This window comes from Phoxinus phoxinus, assembly GCF_949152265.1.
Source record: "Phoxinus phoxinus genome assembly, chromosome: 13".
NCBI lineage: Eukaryota > Metazoa > Chordata > Actinopteri > Cypriniformes > Leuciscidae > Phoxinus > Phoxinus phoxinus.
In genome coordinates this window covers 17,423,608-17,449,535 of record NC_136888.1, presented here as the reverse complement: position 1 = coordinate 17,449,535, position 25,928 = coordinate 17,423,608, and the positions used below count along the sequence as shown (strand labels likewise).

The following is a 25,928-nucleotide window of genomic DNA, read 5'->3' as shown; positions in this document are numbered from 1 at the left end:
ACGAGTTATAGGATTTCTGGTGATCTAAATTTGTGCATTAAGAAAATATGCAGGAAGTGTAATACATAAGATTTATACAAGAAATGACAAGAAACTGAAACACTTGGGCATTTAGTTTGCGTATGAAAACCTCAATATGTTTTATTTACTCCATACTTTAACAATAATACTGTAGTCTGTACTGTAAATTAGGAGCTAAATAAATACACGAGTCACAGGTCTTCTATTTAAATAACATATATTACTATTGTAATAGTCTTAAATTGTTGTATTGCTACTTATGGCTGTGATTTCTACAAACCATGCATTTTACCAATGTGAAAGCCTCTGTTGTGAGTGTAAGGTTACTGTAAGATTAAGCTCTTACTGTAGTAAAATATAATTGGGTGAATCTCACAAAGCATGTCAAGAACATGCTTAGATCATTTTTCACCTTCAAAATATAAAAAAAATATATATTTTGCATGAAAAAATAAGGCTTATTTTAAGACCATTAAGGCCCAGTTAAGCACATTCTCCATTCTCATTACTGTAATGCATTTAGATGCTAGTTTGTCATTTTCATTACTAATACAGTAAAGAAAATCTTCCTATCTGACTTGAAAAAAAAAATAAAGGCATAAATTAAAACCAAATACAACAATAACTTAATTTTTTGCATTGAGGTAATGAGAATGATTTTTTTTTTTTACTATTAAATGGAGGAATTATAGTGAAACCATAATGAAAATTACATTACAACGCAATAACTCCTAAAGGTCCTAAAAGGGCTTGATTTTCTTTACGCGAAATATAATTAGTTATTTTCCTTCTCAGAGCTTCCAGCTGACAAATAGAAAATAATGGGTAATTCTAACTCAGAATAATATAGTCTGTACAAAAAAAAAGCTGGTTTGAGATGTCTGAGAAACCTGTGAATTCCAGAACTTATTAGTTCCTTCATGAAGTCGTAGTTTCAGTGCAAGCAAAGACAGAAGTTGCATGTCAGTCCTTGCTGGTAGTGTAACCATATAAATTAATGAATTAGAATTACCGGTATCTTTACACAAGGTCGTCACGCCTATAAATTATAAGTCTTAATACTGTTATCTTCAATCATGTATTTTGATTGATCGGGTATTTGATTGGTTATTCTACATAGACTTTTGCTCCTCAGAATGATCTACACTCTGATTGGTCCGTATGTCCTATAGCAAACTGAACAAGGGCAGTACGAGCCCTCTGGTCGCATGCAGCACGGCTGCTGGGAGAGCAGATAAATACAACGCGGTTACATCCACAAAAAGAAGCTGCACAGCACCCAGCAACAACATCCCGAGCATGTATCCCAGAAACAGCAGACTGTGCCAGTTGCCATGAATCAGTGCCTTTGGGCCGTCAGGGTGCAAAACACACAGGAACCCTAATAAGAGGGTACGTGACACTGTCAGAGTGTAGTAAAGGTCAAAGGTTGAGGCATGGCTTTGCTCCGTTTGGGAGACTTTAGCCAGCCAGGCAAGAGACAGGCTGTGGAGGACCAGGCTGAGAGGAGAGTAGACGTACTCCAGCGGCTCCATCACATGCAGTCCTTCAACAGCTGGAAAGAGACAAATGCGATTAAAAATGGAATTACTGTTTTAACAATCGCAAGGACCCATTTCTCAATCCTTGCATCAAAACTCTTCACACAGTGAGCACAACTATCACAATCTATGTGGGCTAAACTGCGGATCATTTACAGTCATGGCCAAAAGTATTGGCAGTGACATAAAAGTTTCGCAAAGTTTGCTGCTTCAGTATTTGTAGATTTAAAAAAATAATAATTATGGCTTTATGGTATACCAGAAAACAATACAATTTTATTAAATGCTTAAAAGGCTTTTATTTGCAAAAACATTCAATGTATGCTGAGTCAATATTTACAATATTCCCTTCTTCATAACCTCTGCAATTCCCTCCAGCATGCTGGATATCAGCTTCTGGGCAAAATTCTGACTGATAGCGATCTTGCCTCATTAGTGCCCAGAGTTAATCACAATTTGTGGATTTATAAAGGTAACTCGGCTTTTAAGGATTGACTACATGTTCTCTATAGGATTAAAATCCGGGGAGTTGCTTGGCCACGAATCCAAAATTTCAATGTAAAGATCTCCATGCCACTTCATTATCACTCTTGCATGCATCTGATCACGCTGCACAATAATCTAGGAACTATGTGAATCCACACCACAACTAAAGCAGCAAACTTTGCAAAACACAAAATTTATGTCACTGCTAAAAAGTTTTGGCCTTTTATTGTGACCAGCCTAAGGCACACCTGTGCAATAATCATGCTGTCTAATCAGCATCTTGATATGCCACACCTGTGAGGTGGATGGATTATCTCGGTAAAGGAGAAGTGCTCACTAACTAAGATTTAGACAGATTCGCAAGTTCACACTTACATACAATTAGAGGGGGTTTGGCCCGAACCCAGAGTACTCCCCCCTTAAGTAAGTGGTTAGGACTCGAAGTGTGGAGAAGGGGTGGTGGAGGGATGCTGCTAAACTGTCAATGGATTGAGGCTGAATCTATATAAACCTCTTATCATTGATTGCTGAGTCCTCTCCACCTGTGTTTATTATCTGAACGTGCTCCTCCCGAACTTTGTAAATAAAACATCATTTTGTGAACAATATTTGAGAGAAATAGGCCTTTTGTGTACATAGAAAAAGTCTTAGATCTTTTGAGTTCAGCCCATGAATAATGGGGGCCAAAACAAAAGTGTTACGTTTATAATTTTGTTCAATGTAATAAATGAAACTATCAAAACAATTTGATGTTAAGATGTTAAGGCCCGCACCAACGACGATAGCTATAGCTATAACGATAAAGATATTGTTTTAAAAAACGTTCCAAATGTAAAAGCATAGCCCACACCACAACTATAGCGATACCGGCACAGAGGAACGATATTGTCGGAATCACTTTCATAGCTATTTTCTTTCTGATGAATGAAAAAAAAACACAGACAGCCAATCAGAATCCAACATACTTTAAAGAGCTCGAGCATTTAAAACGGCAGATGACATATTTGTAGCGCGTGCTTATAATAAACAGAATGTTATCTTGTGTTGGTGTGGATGCTAATATAGTTTCCATTAGTTACTGTATATCTTTATAGTTATCATTCTTGTGCTGAACGAGTCTTTAGTCTTTCCATTATACAAAAGACAACTTAGGAATAATTTTGTACTGTAATGTATATGGACCATGTAACATATATTGCATTTTGGATGTGAAATTCACTGCTGTGCCAAGCTGAAAGTTGGTTAGGAGAGCTGTGTGAAGAGTTTTGGGGCAAAGTAGTGAGAAATGTGTCCCAGTGAAACATCCCTTATTTGAAGCCATCATACCTGTGACGCTGACGGAGGCGAAGGTGAGAAATGTCAGAAGGCAGGAAACATGGATGGAGCCTGGCATATTCAGTGCCAACAGGTGACCCAAGCTCACACTGACCATTGGGAGGAAGCGAGCGATTAGAGAGTACAGGCCAGAGTGGGAATAGGCTTCAGCCCATATGGCCAGAACACACTGGACGCTCCCGCAAACTGCCGGCACAAACAAACGCTCGGCTAGCCTCAGTGAAAAAGGTTTCAAGTGGATCAGACCCACACCATGCAAAGCTAGCAGTGCCATGAGATTCAGAAGTACCTGGAGGGAACAAAGCAGGAGTAAGAGGAAGTTCAATGCACCTAAAAAGAGAAACAGCTGCTGTATCAAAATATTTTAAAGAACATTTTAAACATTTTTTACATTATTATACATGCCGTTTTATGACCACATTTAACACATTGGATATTTGGTGTAGTTTAAAAAAGTTTAGTTCATTTTACACTCCACAAGTCTACAAATGGTGAATTTATAAGAACTTTGACCAGTTACAGCATACAAATCTACACTTTCCTACAGGTACAGTGGGGTCCAAAAGTCAGAGATTACATCCCAGAAATAAACAAGGTTTTAAGATTTGGAAACAAACATAAAACAAAGAAACGCAAATTTAATAAGCACTATTTAGAATTCTGCACTATTTCTAGGTCACTAATCAAATAATTTGTGACATTGATCATGTGACTCTTTGTACAGATGGTCAGAAGCTCAAAATGCTCGATCTCAAATCATGCTGAAGAACATTTGAAACACTCTTGTGGGTTGCATCTGAAATTGCATACTACCCTACTATATATAGTAGGCAAAAACAGTATGTGACAAGAGTAGTATGTTCAAATTTATAGTATTCATTAAACAGTAGGCGAAAAGAAATTACTTTCTTCTACCGGCAGATTCGGAAGTGCACATCTAATGGATCTAAAACTATCTCATGAGGTCACGGGAGAGGAGTTGGAAATGGCCGTGAAGTGACGCTGGTAAGTCACATGATAAAAACAACATGCCAAATTTAGTACGTCCGCCGTCCGGATTACATTCAAATGACATATTCAATGTATATAGAATGTACCCTTTCCACGGTCGCAAAGTAATTACTTATTCAAAAGAAGCACTTACTCAAGAGAGTATGTGGTTTTGCACACAGCCGTGGAGTGCATGCAAAAGAGGGAAAAACCAAATGCAAAGACATTCTGATTTGCATATACATTTTTTAAATTCAATGTTTTACTCAAATTGTGATACTGATTTAATTTGTAACAAAAAGAGTACTACATTATAAAAATGCGAAAAGCAAGCATTTTTACCAGTAGTCTCAGGCTCTGAATCCACTGTAGATATACATTTGAACCTAAAATCTTCGATTTATCAACTGCCAACATCCCCTCTGCATCCTAGTTTTATAGCCAGCCATAATATGCAAACACACAAACACTAAAAGGACTCTTATAAAGGAGTTTATAGCACTAGTCCAATGATCACATGTAGCACACCTAATGATTCACCCAGGAGCTGCCCAGTCTTGTGCTTTTCACCCAACAGATAATCAATACGCACATTCATATATTCCTAACATTGATGATGATACAGTATATATGACCATTTCTCATTACTTTAAATAGTGATGGTTTAACATAATCCTTGTTTACTGAGCTCCCCATTATTTATTCATTGTGTAAAAAAACAGCCGCTTAGACATACTGCAAAATATCTTTGTGAGTAAATACATTTTTTTGGTCTTAAAATTTACTCTATTCAATTCACTCAGGTTATTCAAAACTGGCCAGAACTTTCTGCACCGACCCCAAATGCATGACTAGAAAGCCTGCGAAATCATCTGATCATTACTTATATAAGGCAACTTTAAAATATGCAAGATCAAGGTCATAAAACAGATTTAGAACTGATAAAGATGAACTGATAAGGATATAGCTGTGTGAGCAAAGTACCTGTATGAATGCAAGTGGCACCGCATAAGGATAGTGATACTGGGGAATGAAGATCCTGCTTACAAAACTGTTTAGATTATCCGCCAGAGCGTACACAATCACAGCCACCAGGGCCGCGATGCACAGCAGGAGTGGCACCAGGGGTTTACACACTTCATACACACAAGCTCTGAGAGCATGCGGCGTATGCATCTGCCACCATGCCGAACTAAATCACAAATGGACAGACAGTAAAATAAATAAGGCTTAATATTATTGTCATTTTTGCACCTAAGAATATCACATTCAAGATACTGATGAAGTAATAGCATAATCCCACAAGCATTGATGATAAAGATGATTTTTTAGGCCACATATTTGCAAGCAAGTATTCACAATCAAAAATTTAATCTCACCATCTGGACACCAGATTTTGCCATGGGTCCATACTAGTGGTCCACCCACCCCGGGACCGGTGGAGTGGAATACGGGTTTAGATTTTGACCCCTTTAAAGCATCAGGGGTTGGAGGATGGACGTAAAAATACCTGTACACAAAAGTAATCAAAAACAATGAATAAATAAAAAAATAATAAAGACACAGACCATTATTTTAGCCAATAATCATTTAAGCAATTTAAACAAAAAACATAACCATATGTCGTGTTTTGTCCTGTAATATGTAATTTTAAAAACGCTTAACTTTTTTATTCAAATTAATTTCAAATTAAAGCCCTTTAATTCAAATGAATCAAAATAAAATAAAATGTAAAGTCAAATAAAATAGAATTAAAATATAAAATGAAAATAAAGTATCTAAGCAAATTAAACATAGGCTATATTTGAAAATAAATAAATAAAATATATTATACAGAAAAGATTATTGACTTTAAGATAGACCAACTCACATTGCTTCATCATGAGACCTTGTCAATCCGTTATGTATTTCCACCACGGATTGATTGAAACTTGTTTAGTTTCTGTCACGAAACGAGCACGGGTGTACTTTGAGCTGTTGTCAATCTGAGTGTTAAAAATACAAATAAGTTTAACTAACTTCCCTCGATGAGAGATTTTCTTTCCGCCGTTAAGATAAGTGTTTTATCCTGGATTTAGTTCTTTCCATTTATTGGCCCCTCTCGTGTGAGTGCATCGAGAACATAAACTGACTTTACCTGCGATAGGGCTCGAAGCAGAGGACAAGCGGAGTTAATGATTGAAACGTCACCTCGCAGCGTGAACGCGCATCGGTAAGGTCGGTAAACAGTTTCCTGACGTCGACGGTCGACCCAGTGGTGTTGTTGTGTGTGTGCTACTTTGCACAAATAATTAACCAAGCTGGTGACTAACAATTTATGCGTGTTATGCTTTATTGCTTTGTAAAATACATTGTGCAGTGAGAATATAATATGAAATTCTGTGGAACCTCAGTTTGATAGTTTTAATCATGCTGTTATATGTAGCCTACTTAAGACGATTGCCTCCTTCTTTATTGGGCAGATAATGTATGGTTATAAATATAAAACAGACAGAATAAGGGAACATTTGTTTGCCAAACTTTTCTATCCAATGCCATATGAAGTGAATCACCCTTCTCCCCCAACATAGCTACTGGCTTCAAACATTTAATGTCAAAGTAATTACACAATGTACAATATAATCATATGTCATTTTGAATGTTAGCTATGTAGGCTACATGAAAGTAACTAGTTAATAATATTAATGTAATAGTCAAGAAATTAGGAAAAGGTAAAGGTAGTAAAGTAATTGAGCAAATTGGCAATTTCAAAGACATGACTTGACTTCATAAACAGCGTTTGCATGAAGGCCCTTCCTAAAGATGTTTTCTGATTTCATAAAGGATGAAAAAGGGATCTCAGCAGACAGGACATGACACATCTATCTATCATATTTGAGCAAGGAGCTAAGAGTGACTATGACTCACCACAACCAGTAAGTACAGATCATTTTATATTATGCTTGAGAGTTAATATCTTCAATTGGCCCTACAATGAAATGTAACACAGACAGGGTAAACAAAACATCCATTGAGTCAATGATAAATCACTAATAACAAAACAAACATTTCTGTCTGAACGTGTGCTCACAATCAGGTATTTTTTGTGGCTATAGCAGCTGGATCCACCGAATAAATGGAGAAATGTACTGAGTGTAAACAAGCATATTATATCCATGACAGGTGGGTGAGAATAGAACAGACAGTCAATGCGATATCACCATGACAACCCAGTACTTATTAATCAGGTCAAATATCAGTAAGAACATACCAATATGACATCATAGTACTGGTGAATGCCAGCGATGGGTCAATGAACGAAAGGACATTCCCTTAAGTCATCATTTACTGACCCTCATATCATTCCAAATATTCTTAAATTTTTTTTTATTTATTTTATCAAAATACATTAAAAACTGTAATATTGTGAAACATCAAAATAATAAATATACAGAACTGAGGAGCTCAGTTTTCTATTTTAATTTGTTTATTATTCTAACCTTTATTTTACCAGGAAAAGAAGCACATTGAGATTAAGAATCTATTTTACAAGAGCGTCCTGACTGACAGACACAGCACATGATCCTTCATTCTAATGCTGATTTAATGCTAAATTACTATATCAAATATTATTGGTGCTCAAATATTAATGATGGTTATTATTATCAATGTTGAAAACTGTTTCCGTTGCTTTTTTGTGGAACCAGTGATGCATTCTTTGATTAATATAGAATTTATTTATTCATATAGAAGAACAGCATTTTTAAAAAAAAATCTTACTTATCCCAAACTTTTAAACGGGAGTGTATCTGATGGTTTCAACAAAAGTATTAAGCAACAAAAACTGTTTTTAAAGGGCACCTATTATGGAATTTTGAAATTTACCTTTCATGTAGTGTGTAACATAGATCTAAGTGAACAAAAACATCCTGCAAAGTTTGAAATATGAAAGTGCACCGTATATAAAGTTATTGTCTTTCAAAAGTAAGAGTCGACTCTGAGTCATTTTTATGAATCGTTAGAAGACCGAAGCTTTTTCTCTGACTAGATGACGTCAACTTGTCAAGTTATTTGAATACGATACGCCCACTTATTGCGCTCCAAGGCCAGGGAAAACTTGAAAACATCAGGGCGACGAGACGCTGTGTTCTGAAGTGCGACTCAAGTGAAGTCAGCATTTGAAGACTAAGTGGCTAATTCATATATACAGCTATACCACAGAAGTCTAGTCCGAGCCTTGTGCTTTGTTTGCGCCATTTTGAAGATGATTGCTCAACTTAAATGCAATCAAACTTGGATTCGCGAGCCGATGATATTGAAGGAAGGTTCAGTTCCAAGTGTATTTGCATCAGCTTCCTCCTCCGTATCACAACCTGTAAGTGTTATTAATAATTGTTGCTTTTATGTTTTATGTATCATGCTTAATAATTATTTTGTTTGTTGTGTAAGCACCGTTTGGCTTTTAGGTCTTCAATGACAATTGTATTGAGATATGTGAAGTGTTTGTCGTTGTTTTCGGAGTTGTCTTAAAGAATAGAGTAATACCTCGTAGTAACGTAACTGCATTTTTTGTTGTTGTTGTAAAAACGTTTATGCATCGGGCTAATGCAAACAAAGACTGATTGTGCTTTTACAATATGAACTCTGGGCTATGCTCGCTAACATAACATTAAATTCTTTATCTTATTTTTAGTTTTTTACTACAAACTACAAAGCAGTGGACTATAATCATTATTATAACACAATTTAATTGATAAAAGCATCATTGTACTTCGTGTTAAACAATAAGGCCACATTTACACATAGCCGGGTATTTAGAGAAACGAATATTTCTCCCCCTCCGTTTTCAATAATAACATCGTGCACACAACCCGCATAAATACGCCGTCGAGCGCCTTTATAACTATGCTAAACCTATGGGCGGCAGTGTAGGGTGAAGGATAAAGTCATGCAAGCCAATCAGAATCCTCAGAATCGACAAGAGAGAACCTAAAACCCCGTTTCTCCCAGTTGACACGACAAATATAACCGGCGTTTTCAGAAATCTCCACTTTGGCCGGAGTTTTTAGAAATAATCGTTTTCTGGGATAAAAACGGCGTTTTCGTGTAAATGACAGGCCAAAACGCAGAGAAATATCTGCGTTTTCCCATCGTGTAAACGGGGCCTAAGTATTATCTCTGTAAACACTGCTGGGTCATCTGACCAATCAACGCAGATTAGCGTCGCGCAAAGGAGGGGTTTGGAAAAATGAGTCGTTGAACGAATCATTTGGGAGTCGGTGAGCAAATCAGGTAAAAATAAATGCATATTATACGACAACTAAAGTGTTTTTTGTCATTGCATGCATGTAAAACTGTTGTTGGGGACTCCCAAAACAACATTAGGAACATTTTAAATGTCATAATAGGTGCCCTTTAACATTGATAATAAAGTTTTTTGATCACCAAATCAGAATTTTAGAATTATTTCTGAAAGATCAGGTGACACTGAAGACTAATGGCTGCTGAATTAAAATATATAGAATAGAATTTTTTTTATTTTTATATTTCACAATATAACTGTTTTTACTGTATATTAATCAAATTAGCACTCAGTGAGCATAAATAACCTCTTTCATAACAAATATATATTTTCAAAAACAGGACACAGATCTGGACTGTGTGCATGAGTAAATAAACAACCGGTATTCTTTTAAACCATTATGCAACACTCTTCGGCTGGATTGACCGTCCAGCAAGCGCCAGTAAGCAACCAGTCGTGATCACGGCCATTTGCCGCCCCCAAAACATCAATCATACAAAAGAACATAATCATATTAACAGATGCATATTAAATGAGAGAGGAACACAAAAACTGGCAAAAATAAATTGTTTCTGAAACTTGCTAAGGCAGACTGCCAGCTGACAGGTCACGTGACATCCCAGAATCAGACTGCCAGCTGCTAGCCAGCCACTGACAGGTCACGTGACATGCCAGTGGCGGCTCCTGCCAGCCAGCTGAAGATTGAACCCCTACTGACTGCTGTTTGTCCAACGGCTCACCTCACTGGATGACATCCGTATCTAAGAGATACTTAGGGAAAATAGTTACACAAGAAGGAATCCTCTTCACAGACTTAGCTGGTTGTGTTAATGATCTTGATTAACAAGAATATCACAAACTCAAGCTTTGTTATATGACGAATAAAACGCAAACCTCTATTAATCTGAAAGTCCAGGTTCAGAAAGTAAAAGTCCTCCTCAGTATTTTGTTCCAATCACCTGGATTTGCTAATTAGCACAGTTTTTCAGCCAGGAGATAGAACTAATTAGTGAAATCAGCTGACTGAGTTCATGGGTGGAATAAACATATGGCAGGACTTTTACTTTCTGACCACTGGACTTTCCACCTCTGTCTAACACAAATGGAAGACTGTAAATGGCCTTATTGCAGAATAAGAAGGAAAGAGAATGTAGTAGGGAATAATAGTAAAGTTGTTCTATCATAAGCCAAAGAAATACGAAAATGTAATCATACAAATGCAATTGTCTTCATATTTTCGCCAAACTAGCAAGATAGACATCCAGATGAAAAAAAACAAAAAAAAAACGATTTTTTAAAATGTAATTTCAATCTTTAAACAGGAACAAAGCGATAGGCCTAATGTCACAATGTCTGGGTGATGTTCCCTGGGTAGCCACTAGAGGTCCTCTTCCACGGTGACATTCACTCATGAACTACAATCCCCATGACCCTTGTCGGACTGATCTTTTATTATTGCACTCAGCTGCCATATCACCCATATGTCAGCAGCCATATCACCCTGTAGCCCAAGACCGGTTGCCCACTGAAGCTAAGCAGGGCTGAGCCTGGTTAGTACCTGGATGGGAGACCTTCTGGGAAATCCAGGTTGTTGCTGGTAGAGGTGTTAGTGAGGCCAACAGGGGGCGCTCACCCTGTGGTCTGTGTGGGTCCTAACGCCCCAGTATAGTGACGGGGACACTATACTGGCAAAGAGCGCCGTCCTTCGGATGAAACGTTAAACCGAGGTCCTGACTCTCTGTGGTCATTAAAAATCTCAGGATGTCCTTCGAAAAAAAGTAGGGGTTTAACCCAGGCATCCTGGCCAAAATATGCCCAGTGGCCTCTGTCCATCATGGCCTCCTAATCATCCCCATATACTGATTGGCTTCATCACTGTCTCCTCTCCACCAGTAAGCTGGTGTGTGGTGGGCGTTCTGGCGCAATACGGCTGCCGTTGCATCATCCAGGTGGATGCTGCACATTGGTGATGGTTGAGGAGATTCCCCCCTTCTATGTAAAGCGCTTTGAGGTCTCAGAAAAAGCACTATATAAATGTAACTTATTATTATTATTAGCTGTTCCCACTCACCTTTTTAAGTGTCTGTCTATTTATACCCTGTCTGTTTTAGTCACTGGTCTGAAGTCCTTGTATAGTGTCACCCGCATCTCAGAGTCTGTCTTGGTTTGTTTATTTGTTTGTTTCTTATTTTGGATTTATTTACATGGATTATGACCGTTTGCCTGTTTGTAGATATGATTACCCAAAATAAAGCTGCACTTGTAATTCACCCTTTCGTGTGCGTGTCGTGACACCTAAATGCTAATTCGGAAAAAAAAATTATTCCTTTTTTTATCTTTGATTTCTATTTTTTCTTTTAGGATGTGGTGGCTAAAGGTGACAAAATGTATTTGTCTAGTAGGTTTTGTTTGTAAGAAAAGACATGTTTTGTTTTTCAGCTTCTTGAGAGATAGTAGCCTATAACCAAAAAAGGCAATAAAGTAAACTTTAAATCATGTGGAATAAATAGTAACTGCACAGAAATCATTCACAGCGGCAGACTGCAGTTTTGACCTTAATGATTTACACTGAGGGCTGGGATAAAGAAATACGTTTGGAATCAGTCTCGCAGGAGCACTCCATAATCATTTTAGTATGAGTCAAGTTATGTTTTGGCTAGCATTGAGAAGCAGCAGTATTACAAGATCATTACAAATAATTAATTAAAAACAGTTATAGAAAAAAAAAATTCAAAAGAGCATTTCAAATAATACAGAAAATGTTAATTAAAACTTTAAAATGCTCAATATATACATCAACTATACACAGAGTGCAATACACTGTATTTATAACAAATGCCTGCTGTTGTGTCTCTATTGTGTTACAGTTTCAAAAACAAACAGAAACATTCTTCAGACTATGTGAAAAAAGGTTGCCTCGTTTATAACCAAGTGTTAATTTGGAAAGCAAAGTTTGCATTCAGAAATTATACCAGCAAAGTCTTAACCCAGAATGTATCATAAGGTTATTATAAATCAAAAAGAGAGGACGCAACAGAGAAGAGTGGAGAGAGGGAAGAGATAGAAACTCCCACTTCTTTTTGCACTGAAAAAAAATATTCAGTGCATATTCATTATGGACGACAGCCATTTTATTTATAAAATAAAAAGGGTACTAGCCTATAAAAAGTAATCCATACTTTAAGTGAGCCTTGACGGACTCGTTATGGCATTGAAATAATAATAGCAAGTTTATTACCCGTGCTCGTGGGTTCAACCTAAATTTAAAGAGGCAAAATCTATATTATGGATACAATTTGCTGTTATTAGCCACTGTGTCCGAATAAACTGTATAATATGTATCATATCATGTATCAAGTAACATGGAAAATACGCCAGCATTCCAATGAAGAAATAGAAAGTAACATGAGATTTAGGAATTGCATTGTGCGCATGCGCAGTTCGAAATTCCACCTGGTTCCATGAGTTTGGGAGAGTGTGTGAGACTCTGCACGTAGCTCAGCGGAATCCCCTCCGCCAGATGTCGAGGAGAAGAGCGGTGTAGCCTCTCAGATAAAGCCCAGCTGCACACCAGAAGCATCGTAAACACATAAGAGTCCTAGCTCCATCCACACTGAGCTCCTCATCAGCACCACTAGAGCAACATCTGAATCGATTCACTGTTTCTCTGCGCGTGTGACAGCCAGAAAGGTAAGAGGTTATTTGCAAACCAAGTTTGATTTGTTTTATTTTTTATTTTTTTAATCAAATTATTTGTTGTTGGAATGACTTTTTTAAATCGACAGAGCAAATGTAATATGATGCATTATACCTACATGGAAAACTGATATTAAAAACAAAACAAAAGTATCGGGCAGGAATTTCTTCTGGCTGAGAAAAAGTGCCGACCGGACGTGCACGAGGTTATCGTGCACTCAATCTTCAATGTAGGCTACACACTAATATAGTCACACTAATAAACTATCTAAATGTGCATTGATTGAATACTTAGGAGAAATAAGTTTCATGCTCATTAAGCGCGACTTAAAGTCAGTCTTCGGATCTAATTTGAGATATGACAAAGTCTCCGTAGATATAAGTTTTTATTTTCACTATTACGAGGAATATGTTTTTGTTCTAAAGCGGATATCAAAGTGGACAAGTCAAAAGCACGTTACATATTTTGCTGCACTGTAATAGCCTAACGTTGCAAAATGTTGTTAGAGTGTTTCTCTGCGTCAAGCATGCGTAACGTCGCAGCGTGCGTCTCGTTGACTGGCACACTGCTGCAGTGAGTATTCCGTGTTTAAAAAAAGTCCCACACGCCCTATTGCGCAGATTTTTTAAAAACGTTTTATTTGGCATCTGTTATCTGTGAACTTTTTTGAAGAGTTTGCAGTCGGCTTACTCTTCTCGTGCTCTCGAGGGGGCGGGGCGAAGACGTGGCAGTGTAGTCTACTCTGCACCGAATGAACTGCGTTTGGCTTCCATGCTGGACCCTCACGAGCTCACGAACACCACTATATGGTCTTTCCTGTAATTATGCAGTATCTTTTGAACTTTTGACAACCTACGTAATTTTTCTTTTTTTTCAATCTAAGTAATGTACTCTTAGTAACTTCTTTTCGGATATACAAGACAAATATGAAAAAAAACTCAATGACAGGGTGTCTAAAAAAGGATGGTACCTAATAAAGCTAGTCACTGCTAATTTAAGGACTTAATATTTACCTTAAATGAGAGTGTCTACTCATTTTGAAATTATTATAACTGATTTTGACAATTAGGCTACTCTTTTCTGTTATATTGCATGATGTGTCATTAACATTAGCCAAGAAGCCTTCTATTGTTCACATGGTGGTTTAGAAGTTCCTGCAGAGCAGCACATGAGCAAACACAGCGGACCAGATCCCGTTAGTTTGGTATGGTGCCTTGAGGGCCTTTTTTTTGTTTGTTGCATATCTCATGTGTCAGATGATGATTATTAAAATATGTGATAGGTGGAAAGGGCATTAAAAAAGTGCACCAAGTGGCCCTATAGTTAATAGGCTATAATGCAATTTTGTAACAAATAAAGCAAAAAGTGCTTATGATAATGTGTGTTACACTTGTGTGTGTCTCATTATGTGGAGTTTGTCGTGGCATTTGTTCAATGCGGCGTTCTCTTTGCTCTAAGGCTTACCCCTGGTTGCCGTATTTGTCCTTTTCAACAAACAAATGTGACATCTTGTTTATACACGCTGACACTGGCTTAAACACACAAAAGGGATCTTCCCATAGGCCCAGCTGGATGCTCTTTGTTTGCTCTCTGGACGCCACATTTGTGCCAAAATTCTGAGCCAGCAGTGACCAAATGCAGCCAACTGTATTCCATGTATGCAAATGGTAGTGCACTGGGGGTTATGGCAACCAAAACCTAATGTATTTGTTTGCATTTTAAGCAGCCTGTCTGTGTTGTGGGTTCAGTTATGCATTTTCCTTCCCCTAAAAGTTGGTTGTAGTATCTGTTTGTGTGACCTCAAAATAATAAATTCTTCCGATATTGTCAGGAAGATGTGCAATGATGTGCAATGCATTGTTTGATGAATCACATTGACACTGTTTGTTTCTCTCAGGATGGCATTGTCTTGGTTCCTGTTGAGTTTCCTCTTCCGTTCCCTGTACGCCAACAATGATTTCTTCACTTCTATAGGTAAGATGATCTTCCATTGTGATAGATCTATCTATCTATCTATCTATCTATCTATCTATCTATCTATCTATCTATCTATCTATCTATATATCTATCTATCTATCTATCTATCTATCTATCTATCTAAAGTGTCATTTGAATCTGAGGGGATTTTATAAGAAGATATTTTTTGCCAATCAATGAACAAAATGGATATACTCCCATAGCAAAAAAAAAAGTAGTACTTTTACAAAACTGAGCTGGACAAAACTGAGCTGGAACCATTTCAAAAATCGCTTTTGACCCAATACCCAAGTAATTCCAACCCATGTACATTTCAGTTTGATGCTGTTATCTATACATGGCAATTTCAGTAAACAATGTGACAATGTTTACCAAAATTGTCAATGAAGCTTTGTGTAATATTTAGTCTTCGTTTCAGATTTGACGTTTGATTATTATTATTTTTTTGTAGGTCAGATGACAGACCTACTGTACACAGAGAAGAACTTGGTAAAATCACTAAAAGAATACATTAGACAAGAGGAGAACAGACTAGAGCAGGTCAAAGAGTGAGTAAACACACACACACACACACACGCGCGTCTGCATGGGTAGCTGTGATTGTCCTTTACTTCACAGATCATTTCATAAAAATGTGTTTCTTTTTGGTAGTCATTTCTGAATGTCATTTCATTTGACAGCTCATTGATATCTGGTGAATATTTTGTTTCTTTACCTGCATCAGGTGGGCAGACAAACTGGACTCACTGACGAACACAGCCACACAGGACCCAGAGGGATTCCTGGGGCACCCGGTCAATGCATTCAAACTGATGAAAAGACTCAACAGTGAGTGGGCTGACCTGGAGAGCCTGGTGCTGAAAGACACCACCAATGGTTAGTGACAGTTAAAGTCTGACATATACATAAGATATATTTATATAGTTACCGGTACTGTATTTTACTATCTCAAGTGTTGCGTAACGTGAAGCTGTTTTTGAACTGATATCTGACTTATTATTCATTTGCTAAGAATGACTGATTTGACACTACCATTCAAAAGTTTGGGGTTGGTATGATTTTTTTGGAATGTTTTTGAAAGAAGTCTTACGTTCACCGGGGCTGTATTTATTTGATCAAAAATACAGTGAAATTAAAAATGTATTCAAAATAACGGTAAATAAAACAATTTAAAATAATGGTTTTCTATTTTAATATGCTTAAAAAAATTATTTATTCCTGTGATGGCAAAGCTGAATTTTCAGCAAGGTAGCTGAAAATTCAAAAGTTTGAAAACTGACAAGTTTTTACTGTTATTTGCATAAATGTCTCTATGTGTGTTATAAACTTCTTAAACTGTTGTATTCCTCAAGATCAAGCCTCTCCTCTCTGTTCTCTTTTGTAGGGTTTATCTCTAATCTGACTGTCCAGCGACAGTTTTTCCCAACAGACGAGGACCAGACAGGAGCAGCCAAAGCTTTGCTTAGATTACAGGACACATACAAGCTGTCTGCCAACACCATCTCTAATGGAGACCTGCCTGGTGAGCGACTGTGCATGTCTATGTGTTTATGCACTCCAGACCGCTTTAAAATATTTATCAAGCACATTGCGTTACCACGGACTGCGTGAACTCTTTGAGAAGCATCATGCTGTGTCTGTGATAAGTTGTTTTTATATTTCTTTGGAGATTCTTTCAAATGTTCACCGACTAGTTGTTTACTAGTTGTTTCAAATGTCTCCTGTGACCACTTAACCGCAGATGGTTATTTTGAAAGTTAACCCTTGTTGTAGTCCAATGGTTGATTGACAGGTGAGAAGGCTGTCCTTTGGAACAGCAACAAAATTAATATCTTAAAACAACAGCATCAAAATCATATTAGTATCATGATAGAGACCATTTGTTTTTGTGCGTCCCTTTACTGGTGTGACCTCAGGTGTTGTCCACAAGAGCCGGATGACGGTGGCAGACTGCTATGAGCTGGGGAAGATTGCATACTCTGAGGCAGATTACTATCACACAGAGCTCTGGATGGCTCAGGCCCTCACACAGCTGGATGAAGGCGAAGAATCCACCATAGACAAGGTCACAGTTTTGGACTACCTCAGTTATGCCATCTACAAGCAGGGTGAACTAGAGCGAGCCCTCGAGCTCACCAAGAGCATGCTGAAGCTGGGTAAAAAAACTCTCAAACTAATCATTTAATAACATGGTTAAATGCAGTGTTATTTTAGTGGTGTTTATATATTTTATAGTATTTATTACGATTTTGAATTAGCTATTATTTTAAAAGGGATAGTTCATCCTAAAATGAAAATGAAGTCATGGTGTTGTTCTATTGCCGGATGCCCTTAATTGCCGTATCCACAAGTATCACAGAATTATCCCATCTGACCCGTGCCGTACATCCCAAGTTTTCTGTGGGTATACGATAAGGTTTAATGAAAAACAATAATCTTGATTTCTTTCTTGCTTTCTTACAACTTGTGTGCCTTTTCTGGGTGAGAAAGAGGGAACTGTGGCGCTAATAGTCTCATGAATGCACACTTCATGCAGCCGTGCAGAGAAGACTAATGGCCTAGGTCAAGAATTTAACTAAATAATACATTCAATCACGGCACATGTCACATGAGATCATTCTGTGATACTTTTGCGGTTTTTTTAAAAAGCTTGATGCTGGTCGTTATTTACTGCCATTAAATGGACGAGCGCGAGCTCCCACTCCCACCATTTTCTTTTTAAAATTCTCCTTTTGTGGCCCATAAAAGAAAGAAGGGCATACAGCATTAGAACAACACAGCATTTTATTAGTTTTTTATATTTCTGTTCAACTTTAACACATTTTTATTTCAGTTTTCGTTTTAGCAATTTTAGTTCCTTAACTTAAACCTATTTTTTACAGTCAGTTGCCAAGGGAAAAATTCACATTTTCGTTTTTTAAGATTAAGTTTTTTTTAATCTAATATTTATATTTAAGATTTATTTAATTTAATGAAAATTATTTGTAATTGTTTTAGTTATAGTTAACAATAACAACAGTGGTTAAATGTAAACATTAACAAATCTTCTTGGCTTATTGGGAACAGCCAGAATTTCAGTACGTATATATATATATATATATATGTTTTTTTGTTGTTGTTTATTTTGAGTAGCCTACATAGAAAATAGCCTCCCATTCTTTAAAATGAATGAATGAATGAATGGAATAACTTGTATGGCTTTGTAAGGAAGGACAATGGTGGAGACCATGAACTTACAAGAAATGATGACTGATGACACTATGATAATGATATTTTTCCAAACTTAAAATTGCCTTTGTGTGAATCTCAGACCCAGATCACCACAGGGCCAATGGGAACCTAAAGTACTTTGAGTTCCAGCTGGAGAAGCAGAGAAAGGCAGAGGCTGAGAAGAAGGAAGTGGAAGATAAAAAAATAGAGAAGAAAGTGCTGGACAAACGTGACACTGAGAGGAAACGGTCCAAAGAACCTCTGCCAGAGAGAAAGAAATATGAAATGCTGTGCAGAGGAGAGGGAGTAAAACTGGTGAGCAGAAAGATTGCCTCCTCCCCCCCCCCTCTACTTTTTACATGTTTTAAATTTTCTCTTACATTCTTTCTTTTGCTTACTTTAGACCCCACGCAGACAAAGCCGCCTGTTTTGCCGTTACTATGATAACAACCATAATCCACTGTTGCTTTTGGCTCCAGTGAAGCAGGAAGATGAGTGGGACCGGCCACGTATTGTCCGTTATCATGACATCATCTCCGACAGTGAGATCGAGACAGTGAAGGAGATTGCAAAACCCAGAGTGAGTTGGACTTACTGAAGTTATGCTGTGGTTTGCACTTTGAACTTGTGATTTGGTTATTCTTTTAATAGTTTTTTTTTTTTTTATGTAAAAAAATTATTACAGATTTTAAATGATAAATAATTTTTTGTTTAAATCTTCCAGACAGTGACTTGTTTATGTGGACCTTAACCACGTACAACACCTGTTTGTGTTTAGCTGATATTAGCTGTCATTTAAATTTTTGGAGATAGCTTATGTGACTGTTGAATCATAAAAAATACTTTTTGAAGCTCAAAAGTAAAGTTTGGAAGCATGAAATAATGATATGTATAGTTTTTAATTGCTAACAGAAATCAAGAATATAGAAGTAGTTTATTAAGTGTTTGAGTTTGAGTAACTTTATCATATAAATGTAGTATTTATGAGTGAGGGGTTGAAAGTGCTTTACAGGAGCCTGTGTGTAATCCATATGTGGCTCCTCAGCTCCGTAGGGCTACTATATCCAATCCCATCACGGGCGTGCTCGAGACCGCCCCCTACAGGATCAGTAAGAGGTAAGGCCATAAGTGTGGGAGTCTAGATAGAACGCCGCCAAAAAGACGAACCGTCACGCCTTAACCGATCCCTAGAATCTGAGAACTCCTTAGCAGAAACAATGTAAAACACTGTAAATCATAAATCACAATTGTTAAATTAATTGTTATACATTTTTTTAAATATATTTTTTAAATAACTAAAACAGAGAATAAAAACTCACCAGCCACTTTATTAGGTACGTCTGTTCAACTGCTCGCTTACTCAAATATCTATTAGCCAATAACATGGCAGCAACTCGGCATGTAGACATAGTCAAGAAGACAATATGCTGAGCATCAGAGTTGGAAGGAAAGGTGATTTTAGTGACTTTGAATGTGGCATGATTGTTAGTGCCAGATGGGCTGGTCTGAGTATTTCAGAAACTGCTGGTATTTTCATGCACAACCATCTCTAGGGTTTACATAGAATGGTCTGAAAAAAGAGGAAATATTCAATGAGCGTCATTTCTGAGGGCGAAAATGCCTGATGTCATTTTCAAATGCATAATGCCAGAGGTCTGATGAGAATGTCCAGACTGGATCGAGCTGATAGAAAAAGGCAACAGTAACTCAAATAACCTCTCGTTACAACTGAGGTTTGTAGAAGAGCATCTCTAAACACCTTGAACCTTGACATGTTAGCGGCAGAAGAACACACTGAGTGCCACTCCTGTCAGCTAAGAACAGGAAACTGAGGCTACAATTCACACAGGCTTACCAAAATTGAACAATAGAAGATCGGAAACGCATGGCCTTGTCTCAGTCTCGATTTCTGTTGCGACATCCAGATGATAGGGTCAGAATTTGCCATAAACAACATGGATCCATCCTGCCTTGTAGTATCAACGGTTCAGGCTGCTGGTGATGGTGTAAGGGATATTTTCTTGGCACACTTTGGGCCCCTTAGTACTAATTGAGGATTGTTTAAATGCCACGGCGGTATTTTTGCTGACCATGTCCATCGCTTTATGACCACAGTGAACCTATCTTCTGATGGCTACTTCCTGCGGGATAACGTGCAGCGATGTCACAGCTCAAATCATCTCAAACTGGTTTCTTGAACATGACAAATAGTTCACTATATTCAAATGGCCTCCACAGTCACCAGATCTCAATCCAATAGAACACCGTGGGGACTGCTTGATGCTACCATGTCAATATGGACAAAATATCAGAATTTTTCAGCACTTTGTTGAATCTATGCCACAAAGAATTAAGGCAGTTCTGAAGGCAAAAGAGGGTCCTACTCTGTACTTGCAAGGTGAACCTAATAAAGTGGTGGGTGAGTGTATATATATATATATATTTTTTTTTAAATAATTATTTTAGAGCATACTGAAATCTAGAATTTAAAATATTTCAGTGCATGTTCACAGGCACTAGCTGTGAGTTGTAACTTTGTAAACGCATATAGATATTGCTTTCATGCTGAGGAGTTTTCCGCCTTGCCGTCTTTTTGTCATTGTGATGGATAAAAAGGTAAAAAGACAGAGTAAGCAATGCTCTACTTTGTTACTTTTTCTTGCTGTAGTTGTCATGTGCTCTGTGTGGAGGGCTTGAACAGGGACAGAGTGATTCAAAATTATCATTTGAAACTTTGGGATTTTGTCATTCAAGGATTTATGTTAAGAACTTTGACCTGAATTGAAATTATTTACAATTTTGCATCACTGCTGGTGTACAGTTCTGTCCCTGTTCTTTACATGGCTTCAGTTCAGAAAATGACACTAAAGTGACTTCTCTTTCTCTCTCTCCCCTTTTTTCCCTCTCTTTTATCTGCACTTATTCTGTCCATGTCCCCGTGCTTTTGTGGGTTCTTCCTCCTCTTTCAACTCTTCCTCTTTTTTTAAATCCTCTTTGCTTTGTGCAATGGTGAATAGCTAAAGCGAGCCACTGTGCACGATCCCATTACGGGAAAACTCACCACTGCCCAGTACAGAGTCTCCAAGAGGTAAGGGATCAAAAGTCAAAGGTCAAAACAACATCCTATCCAAAACCATCATCATCACATCATCAGAGAGCCCCCCCTCCCGTGAAATAGAGATTCATAATGTGTGCCAAAATTCCAAAATCCAACCTTCACTTGGCCATAGAAGTTTTGGTGACCCACTTTCACAGGCAGCAAATATTAGTCTTTCTTCTACTACAGTCCTCTTAATATTAAGGCTATCTGAAATGTTTGAGAATCGATAAATGAACAATTGTGCACACATACAGAATTGCGCCTTAGTCTCAGTCTCTGCATGAATAGCCGTTTGAGTCTGTGAACTAAAATATATTTTTTAATAGCGCTATACATAGTACATATCGTCTCCCTCATATTTCCACCCACACCAGAGTGGTTTAACTTACCCTAGTTATTATGAGTGTGTATGTTTGAGAACGCACGTCCCAGCACAGGCAGACTGGGTGGAGTTGCTGGAACACTCGAGGGCTCCTTTCACACCAAAAGCTATGTGTCAGTTTGTGAGTTTAAGACTTCAAACATTATGTTGAGAAGATAAATATATTAAAATAAATGGTATATACTCTACCATTTAAAAGTTTGGGTCAGTAAGGTTTAAAAAAATTATAATAATACTTTTTTTTTGCAGAAACATTAAATTGATCAAAAGTGACAGTAAAGACATTTATAATATTATGAATGATTTCTATTTCAAATGCAGTTCTTTTGAACATTCATTCATCTGTGATATTCATTAAAGAATCCTGAAAAAAGTATTGTGATTTCTACATAAATATTAAGCAGCACTACAGTTTTTAAAATGTTTCTGAAACAAATCAGCTTATTAGGGATCATGTGACTGAAGACTGAAGAAATGTCTGCTGAAAATTCAGCGTTGCCATCACAGGAATAAATTAATTTTAAAATATATTAAAATAGAAAATATTTATTTCAAAATTGTAATATCTAACAATAGTGTTGTTTTTTACTGTATTTTTTTATTAAAACAATAAATAAGCATAAGACTTTATAAATGAGCATGGAGCACCCAAACTTTTGACCATTGCTGTGCTGATACATTTTTTTTTTTGTTAAATCAACGATGAAGGTGTCAATTAGCAATGATTTTAAATGGAAAATAACTATCGTGTTATAAATCATGGTTAAGATTAATGTTTAATGTTGATTTGCAGTAAATGAGGGGCCTCTCTCTCTCTCTCTCTCTCTCTCTCTCTCTCTCTCTCTCTCTCTCTTTCTTTCTCTCACACACACAAGTGAGAATACACACACACACACTCATAATCCTGAATGAGATCAGTGTTGCTGAATTCCACTCTGATATTCTCTCTGAGGAATGTGAACTCATTTTGCAGATTGCTGCCCCCTATTTCTTTTTAATTTCTCTTTCCACCATTTATCGCTTCACCTGCCGGTTTATCCTTATCACAATCAGACTTTTTCACATTTATAACTAATTAAAATAAATTCAACTTTAGAAATCTTTTCACTGAAAACAGGATGTGAAAACGTCTGAAAATCATTGGTGTGGCATGAGATTTGTGAATATGAATTGCTTTTGTATAGTTGTTTCACTTTTCTTCAATGTCTAGTCTTTTTCTCCCCTCATTCTAGTGCTTGGCTGTCTGGATATGAGCATTCTACAATTGAAAGGATAAACCAGCGTATCGAGGATGTAACAGGCCTGGAAATGGACACGGCAGAAGAGCTGCAGGTAAGAGGAACTTTTACACAGCCAGCCAGATGCATCAGATGCTTTTAGTCAGATGACTCATTCGTGTAACAAGAATCCAGCTGTTGTAATATTGCTCTGTTTAAAAGGTTGTCATAACCAATGTTTTTCATCTCTTAGGTTGCAAATTATGGAGTTGGTGGTCAGTACGAACCTCATTTTGACTTTGGAAGGGTGAGTTCCTCTGTCTTTCTTTCACAGATAAAAAGACACACATATTATAGCACCATAAATCAGCGTAGGATTATTCAATTGTTTATATACAGTACCATACAAAAGTTTGGCATAAGATTAAGAGTAAAGACATTTATAATGTTACAAAAGTTTTTTATTTCAAATAAATGCTGTTCTTTTGAATTTTATTCATCAAAGAACTCTGAAAAAATATGCATCTCAGTTTCTACAAAAATATTAAGGAGCACAATTGTTTTCAACATTGATAATAATAATAAATGTTTCTTGAGCTCCAAATCAGCATATTAGAATGATTTCTGAAGGATCATGTGACACTGATGACTGAAGTAATGATGCTGAAAATTCAGCTTTGCCTTCACAGGAATATGGCAAAAATACATTAGATTTTAAACTAAATTGAAAAAGATAAGTTATTTTAAATTGCAATTATATTCACAATATTACAGTTTTTACTGTATTTTTGATTTTTTTTTTTAAATGCAGCCTTGGTGAGCATCTTTTTTTAAAAACATTAAACAAATCTTACAGACCACAGACTTTTGAACAGTGGGGTAAGCTTGTGTCGGGAGTTATTATATTTTTTCCACTGTGTTCTTATAAACAGAAAGATGAACCAGATGCCTTTAAAGAACTGGGAACAGGAAACAGAATTGCAACTTGGCTTTTTTATGTGAGTAAATTGATTAAATTGACGTGCAGACACGCATATATCAATGTCAATCATAACTATCAACATTTTATGATCTTTGACAAATATGCTTATAAATATGCTTGTTACTGTAAATGCTTGCAATACAATGTAAAGTAATATAACATAGCAGTGGCGGATGCAAAAAGTCACACTCTAAAAGTGTGGTCGGGCTGGAATAATTCGCATCACTCCTTGTTTATCAACTTGGGAGAAAAAATTGACGGGCAATACGCACTGTAGTCCCCCATGACTTTAGCATGACTTTAGTCGCGTTGAATGCTTGAAAGTTGGCAGCCTTGTATAATTTTAGGAGATAGTTCAATTGATCTGACAGGGTGGACAAGCTGTCAATCTGGTCCAGGCCCACCCGTAGCTTCGCCTCTGCATTATAGATATGTTGTATTATGACGACATTATATTACTTGTTGCAGATGAGTGACGTGTCAGCAGGGGGCGCTACAGTCTTCCCTGATGTAGGCGCAGCAGTGTGGCCTAAAAAGGTGAAACACCACTAAAAATAATTAATTTTCTTCATGTGTAAACTATTAAAGTTAATTAATTTTAATATTCACTCTCTCTTACCTTTCAGGGTACAGCAGTATTCTGGTATAACCTTTTTGCCAGTGGAGAAGGAGATTACAGCACAAGACATGCCGCCTGTCCAGTATTAGTGGGAAACAAATGGGGTATGTACACGTGCGTGTGTGTGCGTGTGTGTGTGTGTGTGTGTGTGTGTGTGTGTGTGTGTGTGTAAGTAATATGCATGTGTGTGTGTATTCTCACTTGTTTTATTTTTTTCTACTCTCTTTTCCTCCAGTATCAAACAAATGGATACATGAACGAGGTCAAGAATTCAGACGACCCTGTGCAGTGTCCGAGATGGAATGATCAATTATTTTATTTTCCGTTTTAGTCAAGTTTTAGTGTCAGTTTTAGTCAATATGATGTGTGTTTGTACAAGGAGTGAATGACTATGCATCAATCTATGCATTTCTTCTATTGTTCCCTTTCACTCAAAGAATAGACCCAGAAATGCTGTGAGGTTTCTGGGCAGGATATTCCCTGACTGTAGAAACCATGAATTATAAATTGATCCAATCAAATATTTTATTTTAGTTATTTATTTAGGGTTAAATTTGAACTCCATATGTTTCTTTTACTCTTCCTGTCATGTCTTAAACTCCAACAGACCTCTATTTTCTGAGAAGTCTTTCATTTAAACCACGGAACACTCCATATCTTAATATAATTGTTAAAGAAAACACGGCACAGTGCAAGCCCAACTTTTTAGACCAAAAAAAAAAAAAAAAACAAGGAAAAGAAAAACAATCTGTTACAAAATTGTTTTTTATTAACCCCTGAAACATTTAAAGTACCAAAGAGTATTTTTTTAATTCCTGGGGACAATGCAAACAATGTTTGTCTTTGTCTTGTATTTTGTTTTTTATGTGCGTATGGAAATATTTTCAAGTGTAATAGTTTTTCACAGAAATAAAATCTATGACATCAATTTCAGTTTTTTTTTTGCCTCGTTTTCTAAAATTGTGAGATGTGTTAGAAATGTATGAGTGCCACAACTCTTACACGACTTGCATACTGGATAATTTAAAATTCGATTGGCTGGTGACTTTTGAGGTCATTCAGATGTTGATTAATAAACATTCATCAACTC

At 36.9% G+C, this 25,928-nt stretch overlaps 2 protein-coding genes across 8 annotated transcripts; one reads left to right on the top strand and one right to left on the bottom strand.

Annotated features, from left to right (window-relative positions):
* Positions 1 to 113: 113 nt before the first annotated feature.
* Positions 114 to 6,662, bottom strand: LOC307009081 (solute carrier family 35 member D3). 2 transcript variants are annotated; one of them, XM_079632494.1, is made up of 6 exons: positions 6,511 to 6,662; positions 6,244 to 6,358; positions 5,753 to 5,883; positions 5,358 to 5,565; positions 3,375 to 3,672; positions 114 to 1,576 (listed from the first exon to the last, which is right to left on the bottom strand). In XM_079632494.1, exons 3-6 carry the CDS (start codon positions 5,782 to 5,784, stop codon positions 1,188 to 1,190), a joined length of 927 nt encoding a protein of 308 aa, XP_079488620.1. In that variant the 5' UTR covers positions 5,785 to 5,883; positions 6,244 to 6,358; positions 6,511 to 6,662; the 3' UTR covers positions 114 to 1,187. The 2 variants fall into 2 exon arrangements, with proteins under 2 accessions (XP_079488620.1, XP_079488619.1); XM_079632493.1 differs by lacking the exon at positions 6,511 to 6,662 and having other exon boundaries at positions 6,244 to 6,378.
* On the top strand, positions 6,530 to 25,928 carry p4ha1b (prolyl 4-hydroxylase, alpha polypeptide I b). Of its 6 annotated transcripts, XM_079632489.1 has the most exons (16): positions 6,530 to 6,585; positions 7,197 to 7,288; positions 15,249 to 15,325; positions 15,780 to 15,876; positions 16,053 to 16,204; positions 16,713 to 16,850; positions 17,245 to 17,484; positions 18,639 to 18,853; positions 18,942 to 19,118; positions 19,584 to 19,654; positions 23,253 to 23,352; positions 23,491 to 23,544; positions 24,170 to 24,235; positions 24,688 to 24,756; positions 24,846 to 24,942; positions 25,074 to 25,788. In XM_079632489.1, exons 2-16 carry the CDS (start codon positions 7,272 to 7,274, stop codon positions 25,142 to 25,144), a joined length of 1,641 nt encoding a protein of 546 aa, XP_079488615.1. In that variant the 5' UTR covers positions 6,530 to 6,585; positions 7,197 to 7,271; the 3' UTR covers positions 25,145 to 25,788. The 6 variants fall into 6 exon arrangements, with proteins under 6 accessions (XP_079488615.1, XP_079488617.1, XP_079488616.1 ...); XM_079632491.1 differs by lacking the exons at positions 6,530 to 6,585; positions 7,197 to 7,288 and adding an exon at positions 13,015 to 13,344 and having other exon boundaries at positions 25,074 to 25,928; XM_079632490.1 differs by lacking the exons at positions 6,530 to 6,585; positions 7,197 to 7,288 and adding an exon at positions 13,516 to 13,580.

What these genes read in the sequence shown, in the direction of transcription:
- LOC307009081 (XM_079632494.1), bottom strand. Translation starts at nt 5,784, where the DNA reads ATGGACCCATGGCAAAATCTGGTGTCCAGATG. An exon ending in CAAAATCTGGTGTCCAGATG is followed by an intron (nt 5,566 to 5,752) that starts GTGAGATTAAAT and finishes TTTGTGATTTAG; the next exon opens with TTCGGCATGGTGGCAGATGC. An exon ending in CGCCTCCGTCAGCGTCACAG is followed by an intron (nt 1,577 to 3,374) that starts GTATGATGGCTT and finishes GTCTCTTTCCAG; the next exon opens with CTGTTGAAGGACTGCATGTG.
- p4ha1b (XM_079632487.1), top strand. Translation starts at nt 13,848, where the DNA reads ATGTTGTTAGAGTGTTTCTCTGCGTCAAGCATGCGTAACGTCGCAGCG. An exon ending in TTGACTGGCACACTGCTGCA is followed by an intron (nt 13,925 to 15,248) that starts GTGAGTATTCCG and finishes TGTTTCTCTCAG; the next exon opens with GATGGCATTGTCTTGGTTCC. An exon ending in GAGGAGAGGGAGTAAAACTG is followed by an intron (nt 18,854 to 18,941) that starts GTGAGCAGAAAG and finishes TGCTTACTTTAG; the next exon opens with ACCCCACGCAGACAAAGCCG.